The sequence below is a fragment of the Triticum aestivum genome, chromosome 7B (genome assembly GCF_018294505.1).
Source record: "Triticum aestivum cultivar Chinese Spring chromosome 7B, IWGSC CS RefSeq v2.1, whole genome shotgun sequence".
In the NCBI taxonomy this organism is placed as follows: Eukaryota; Viridiplantae; Streptophyta; class Magnoliopsida; order Poales; family Poaceae; genus Triticum; species Triticum aestivum.
The window spans coordinates 640,117,370-640,124,771 of NC_057813.1; the positions used below are offsets into that span (position 1 = coordinate 640,117,370).

Sequence of the window (7,402 nt, forward strand, 5' to 3'; positions counted from 1 at the left end):
ATTGTACAAGCTCTTTTGCACATGCCAATCTAGTCATAGTAGGTAAAGCACTGAAGTCCGAGCTACCTCACTCATCTGAAACTTATATATACAGTGGCGGAACCATCCATTGAAATGGACGTGAGGAGACACAAAAGTGACATTATTTGAGTGAGGAGCAGCACAAAGATGCACAATGTCAAAATAGTAGCAAGATGTGATCTGTAGGAATAAGATGCACCAGAAATTCGTATGGAAGTTCTACATCACTCGCTCGTACATTGGGATATTGCTACTCGACTTGAATTTACTCCCATCAATTGCACAATCTCGCTTCTCACATGGGATTCACTACTTCTAGCCAGATGCTCGTCATCTGGATCTCTAGGACGAAGGCCGTGTGAGCATCAATGCAAGATGTCTCTATGGGGTCAACTGTTACGATATGGACGGTGTAGGTGGAGTTTCCCTGCGTATAGGCCACGCCTTCTATTTTTCTTGTACGAGCAGAACTTCTAAATGTAGTAGGTGCACTAGGTTCCACTCATCTGAAACCCGGCCTTAACTAGCCAGCAGACAGCAAAATATCGCTTCGGAGCATAGACACTATGAGCCCGTTCATTTTTTTTCAAGTTCAAATAACTAACTTTTTATGGCTCAGAAAAACCTGAAATTTTGTGTACTTCGTTTTTTATTTTGAAATACACCCTACTCACATATAGACACTTGCATGCAACAAATGGGTCTGTTTTTCTGCTGATTTTGGGCTGAAATATTGTCCATTAGGTGCAGATACCTGGAGCACATTTGTATTATAAACAGATACCTGGAGCACATTTGTATTATAAACACCGTTTTTGAGTTATTTCAGAAAACATGCTTAGATCAAAAAATGTTGAAAAGCCTTATCACACATGGATTTTGGATCCATTGCGACCAACACAACGCAAATGTCGACATCCCAATAAGTGCCTTGACATCACAAAGTGCACACGATTCCATTGATTAACCGTGTACACAGTATGCCACATTGCACACAAGTTCATTTGCAATGCTTGCGGTATAAAAAAGCAGATGATTTCACATGTGCAAGATCACATCCATATAGCATAACCAACATGCATATATCAAAGTTCTAGACGACATCAACAAAGTTCAAAGCCAAAATAAAACTTCCATCAGGAATCATATGATCAGTCATGTACCTAATAGCCAGAATAGCACTTCCATCACGAATCATATAATAAAGTTCTAGATCACATCCATATGACCAGTGTCATGCACCTATAGCAAAATGCTATAAATCTAACTGACAAAGTTCTAGAAATCAAACGGACAAAGTTCTAGAAAAATCTATAACTGGTATCAGCAAGGTAGGTTCTAGAAGAGTTTCCCTGCCCAAGCTGGACCGCTGACTGGTCAGACAAATGTAGCATCATTCTGGGGCAGACTAACAACGACCCAATTGCTCCAGTATGCTCCCTTCTATCCCAATAATTTTCACCAATGAGTTCGAGTGGCCCTTGAGGAAAATATCCGTGATCTGCAATCAAATGATTCGCACACTGAGTATGGTCAAAATGAAGTCTCAAACAACTGATGCTATCAAATGACTCATGCCATGACATAGAACAGCTATGAATTATGAAAGTTCATGATGTTGCTCTCTACAAAACTGCTTTCACGAGAAGAATGGGCCAGCAAAAATGCCTGACATTATATATTAACAACTGATACTTTGTACGATCTATGCATATCAGCATACCTGGGTACACCCAAATAGCTTGAGAGTTTTCAACGATGAGCAACTGTCAACAATCAGCCCCAAAGCTTCATTGGACAGACCACGGCAGAAGGAAACATCCAGAACCTCCAAGCGTACAGAGCACTTGAGAGCAATCGCCCGTGCAGTAAGGTTTCCAACCTAAAGTAAGAGCAGTAATAATAGATTAAAATGTGCATAAAAGTTGTCACATACGAAACAACCAAGAAGTAACACAAAAATACAGTGAAACAAAGTAGACAGGAACAGTACAGTAAATGTGAGGCCAAAGGCAAGATGCATTTTCTGTTCCACATCAGTGTTAGATCTAAAGAAGGCGCGAGCCCCAGGAATTGGTGTCAGCTATGCAAGGGGGTTCTATGTTCCATGATATAGGACTTTGATTATGTTTGTCAGAACTGTGTGCATGACTTGTGTATGTATAGCTGACACCAATTATATGTCGGCCTGCGAGTGTTGGAGTATAATGTGAAAGCGTGTTTGCCCAATAGGGGATTAGTACTACAACTTGTAGAAGATCTACTGTCTACTTATTTCATCACTACCTTGAAATTTGATGGATCATCAAACTTAGATTTCAATAACAGTGCACCCGCTAGCATATTCTTATTTCAAGTATGATGACGTGGATACAGGTGCATACACTGGATTATAGTTACGTTTGCCTTCTGAAAGTTTCATATCAATGAGAAACACACATCCAAGCAGACGAAAGAGAGCATGGACAATGTACCTTCTCAATGTTGTTTAGGCTCAACTCAGTTAAAGATCCTCCAGATTCTTCCAAAAACTGAGACAGTGCTACATCACTGCAAAATTGATAAAGTTGATTGCAGCATAAGGAAGATTTTTTGAACAATCTCATTACACAAAAATCATGTGCAGATCAACTGATCAATACAAAAGAAGACTACGAAAAACAATATATTCATAAACTGAAGCATCCGAAAAAGGTAAAACATGTTCAAAATATTCATAAGTGTTAAGCTGTGCTGATGCATTGGTTGAGACAGCAAATATCCCAGGAGAATAATAATATGTGTCAATATTAAATGATCAGGGGATGGTATCTTGTACACATAACTAAAGCATGAATCCCTTTCTTCTGGTTTGAATGTCCATGAGAACTTTTGGGAAACAGGAAATTAGTCAAGAGTCCTAATGGTGTGCTTGATTTTCTTATCCCTTGAATTTTACATTTTGATGTTTCCAACATCCTAATCCTAAAATGAACAGTATCAATCAAATCTACTGAAAGAGAACATCATGACCACCAAACAGGTTACCTACACATGGCATCCAGCAGCACAATAAGACCTTGACAAATAGTGGAGTAAGAATCATGAATTCGCTTCTCATAATCAATTGGCGTTATTAAACACTCATTAAAGTCAGACCAAAATTAGCTTACTGAAAATCATGGGTAGATTGCTAGTTGAAAGGGAAAGCTAGTTCATATTCACTTATTATATACACCACAAAATTTTGAAAGCCTTAAGATTCATATGCACAATTTAAGCAGATATAAACATGAATATGAATGGAAAAATGTGAATACCTGAACGTATTCTTTTGAAGCTTTAATTTCTTTATAAGCCGACAGCCATCACGAAGATGTCTTGTTGCTGAGTCACGCAACCTATTCAAGTTTCGTATATCTAAAGATGATAACTGGGGGCAGTTCACCCCAATAGTCTTAATGGAAGATGAGGTCAGTTTCCTGCAAATTAGACAGCACGGTAACAAAAAAAGTCAGAATGTACCCTCATATCACTTCTCTTTATCTGCATAAACATGTCATAGTTGAACTTAAAAAGCATGACTCATCGTATTTATTGGTAAGTGGACACATTATCGTTGCAAGCGACTATGAAGAACATGGTTGGTTAGCATATACTAGTACAGGGGGATCCTTAACTTACTCCACAATACAGGATATAGATATGGAATATTACATAGATAGATAGAGGAGGCATTTAAATAGGAAAGAGATTGTATTGGGTTTTGCAAGATTAGAGTTAGGAGGGTCAATGAACAAGAGAATAGTTATCAATCAAGCAAAAAGAATTTTAACAATCTATTTATGCCATTGTTCATCCTCTCTAACCTACTCCACAATCCCCTACAGGTCCAGCCATCTTCACAGCAGTAGATACCTAGTTTGTTCCATCAAGGATATTAATGTCCTCCCAGGTGTGAAGAACAAAGGCACAAATGACCAGTGACTCCAACTACAACTGAATTAATACTAAGGATCTATTCTGAAAGGCAAGATGAAAGTAAGGTACCAATTCCATTAGCAGCATGGAAAATCAAGCTACACTTTCAGCTTCTGTCTCCTACACACACACACACACACACACATTTCCACACAACAATCTTACTAGAAGGTTTCAAATGGATAGGTAAGCATTTTTCAAGCAACACAACTGACAGAATACTGGTTACAAATAAGACACAGCAGCCATCTATCATATGACCAGTAAAGTTTGATAGTTGTCATAACAAAAAATATTTTAACGGGCTTCCTAATTCAGTGACAACTTAGAACTAGTGACTTCAGTTATAGAATGAAATCCTACGGACAAAATGCTCCTGGCATTTAAGTAAAAGGCAAATGGTAAAGTAGAAAAATGTAATCTTATAAGAGAACTGCAAGATATAACATACACTGAAGAAACTACAGCTACAAGTAGGAAGACTTACAGGCAACCAGCAAACGCTAACTCCCTTATATTAGAGCCATGTATAGGAATGAGCTCATTCACAAACTTGTCACAGACAGACTGTATGCCAGACATTGATAAAACCTCCAAATGTTTAATTTTCTTTAGAGCAGGAAGAACCATCATGGCATCCACATTTAGGCAGTCATTAATATATAGTTCTCTCAATACAGATTGCAGCCTATTAGCAAGATTCTCAATTCCAGTTGATGTGAGAAGAGAGCACTCGCTTAAATTGAGCGAACTCAGAGAAGGTGCTGCTGAGATGAGTTTGTCTAACCCATTATCAGAAAGACGGTAATTTCCCATCAGAGATATTTTTCTTAATAATGGCATGCAATTAGGAACCTTTGCCAAGGTAGCAGGCAAAATATAGTCAGGTATGCATCGCCCAGATAAGTCAAGCTGCAGAACCTTCACAAAAGAAACGAAAAGAGAAAATAAGTCCTTGAAAGATGACTTGTCCAAAAACAGGGCAGCAAAGTCTGCTGGTCAAACACTCATAATTAACAGAAGCAATGATGTCTTAGTTTCTCAATAACAAACTCATATGTTCAGCAAAAGCAGTAGATGATGTGATCATGAAACATGAATTGCATAAGAGAAAAGCAGTACCTCTAAGGATTCAGTCATGCATTTCCCAAAAACAGCCTCAAAGTCATCCTCATTCAACCACGAACACTCCCTAAGCTGCAGTGCCACAGGATTATCACACAAGATTTCAGTAAGAAGATGGGTATTCATCTTCCTAGAACGGCACAGTTCCGTGAGAAGTTTATGTTTTAACTCCTCAGGTATGCCTCCAAGTGATTCAATACCTTCAGCATGGCTTGCAAGAGTTTGCATGCATAAGCTCGCAAGTGACGGGACGGGGCGCAGCGGAGCTTTCTTGTTTTTCAAAGGTGTCCACAAAATGACATTATCAGCATCATTAGCTAGTTTAGACGACGGATTCAACTCCCGGGCTCTCAATTTAGCATCTCTATCATCCATGATCCTCAATGCAGTAGAATATGGACCTGGCCAATCCTGAGCATCAGCCGCAGGCTCTAACTCTTCCTCATCATCTTCGTCACTATGTACATCTTCATCTGCTTTGAAGAATGCAAATTTTGGGGCCAGCTTAATAGCTCTCTCTCTTGCCGCTTGCCTCCAAAGTGGCTCCACATCAGCATCAGCTGCTCCTGAGACGCTCTGATTCTCTTGTAAAACCACAGGTTCCCAATCCATGTCATCATCACTTAACTTCTGGGGCAATAAAACCTCTTCCGCAACCATCTTCCCCTTTCCTTTATCATCACGACTGAACTTCCTGGTCCTGGTACCAGATGGAATACCAACACTGACAGCAGAACCTGAATCATTGTTCCCAAGAACCAGCTTTGAGTTTCCTTCGCCTCTATTTCTAGACTCATGCCTGAGAACCTCACTGAAATCCACATCCGCAAAGGCTTTGTCTGCGGCAGATGCTAACGGCTTAACAATGCCACCAGCTGCCTTCTCTGCCGAATCATGCATGAGCATAGACTCCTCACTGAAGAGCTGTTCATTCCTGTCATTAACCTGTCCAATTCCCCCTCTACGAGCCCTCACAGAACCACCACTCCCCTGGCCTGTCATATGCGAACCCGTAGCCACCACAATCGGTTCAGTCAGATTAAAAGGAGTGAACAAGTTTGCCGGTACCTTCAAGCCACGATCCCCCGGCAGCACAAAATCCTCCCTGTCGCTCTCCGAATCAGGCACGTAATCGGCCGCCGCTCCAGCCAACGTGCTTGCGCTCCCTTTCACCGGTAGCACAAAGTCATCATCACTGTCGCTCTCTGAATCAGCCACGTAGTCGGCCAGCTGAGCCGATACGCCCTTACGCCGCTTCGCCATCCCGTCGGCGTCCTGCTGCAGCATTTCGTCGTGCACGTTGTGTCCAGACCCGGACCCCCCTCCATCCGGTCCAAGCCCCATCTCTGCGTGGGCATCTGGCTCCACCGGCCGCTTCCCGAGCCGAGACCCTGACCGCAAGCTCATGCGCGCCCCCTGACCACTGGAGCCGCCGCCGGTGCCGCCCGAGGCCCTAGCCTCGCCGCCGCCGCCGCCATCGCTCCCCAGCTCCCCGACCTCCGGGGAAGCAGCCGCAGCAACGGCGGAAGCACGAGGCCTCCCCTTCCTCCTTCCGCGAGCGCCCGACGAAGCGCCGTCCCGGTCGGAAGAGGCCGCCGGGGGTGTGCCCGGGCTGGCGGCGCCGGCCAGGCGCAGGCTGCGGCGGGGCGCCTCGACGGCGGGGGACTTGAGGGAGCCGCCGTCGTCGGCGGCGGGGGAGCCGAGGCCGAGGGAGACGGAGGTGGACGGGGACGGCACCGGCGTGCTCAGCAGGCCGACCATCGCCGGCGGCGGCGACTGCGGGGCGGGGGCGGGCGGGATGGCGGCCCTGGCGCGCGCGGGCCGGCGGCGCATCGGGTGGGCGGGGGTGGGGGTGGGGCTGGAGGTGGAGCGGCGCGCTGGGTGGATGGGGTGGGGAGGGGAGGGGAGGCGGGAGGTATATGGGAGGGGAAGGGGGGAGGCTTGCTGAGGAAGGAGGCGGCGGGGATTCGGCGGAGGTTTTTTAATAGGTTTCCTTCCCGCGCGATGGAGCGGGGCGGACGGTCGCCGATTGCGGCGGGCGGCGGTTGGGTTGGCCGGTTGGGTTGGGTTGGGTCGTGGGACGGCGCGAGGCCCGATGCGGCGGGTGGGTGGGCTCGGCGCAAACCGTACGCGCGGCGCGCGGGTCGTGTCGTGCGTGCGTGCTGGGCTTTCGTGCGGTTCATGTGCCCGTTCGTTGTGGCCTTCTAGGGGCTGTGGTGTTTTTCCTTACAAGTACGTGTACGTGTTCCGTTCCATTCATCTCAGCCAAAACAAGAGGAGGTCACAAGAGAACGCC

The 7,402-nt window shown here is 44.9% G+C and overlaps 1 protein-coding gene across 1 annotated transcript; it reads right to left on the reverse strand.

The window, feature by feature from the left end:
- Positions 1–1,133: 1,133 nt before the first annotated feature.
- On the reverse strand, positions 1,134–6,970 carry LOC123160201 (uncharacterized). The gene is made up of 6 exons (XM_044578013.1): positions 5,104–6,970; positions 4,469–4,902; positions 3,321–3,482; positions 2,496–2,571; positions 1,745–1,903; positions 1,134–1,522 (listed from the first exon to the last, which is right to left on the reverse strand). The coding sequence occupies exons 1-6, from the start codon at positions 6,937–6,939 to the stop codon at positions 1,430–1,432; spliced, it is 2,760 nt and encodes a 919-aa protein (XP_044433948.1). The 5' UTR covers positions 6,940–6,970; the 3' UTR covers positions 1,134–1,429.
- Positions 6,971–7,402: the final 432 nt, after the last annotated feature.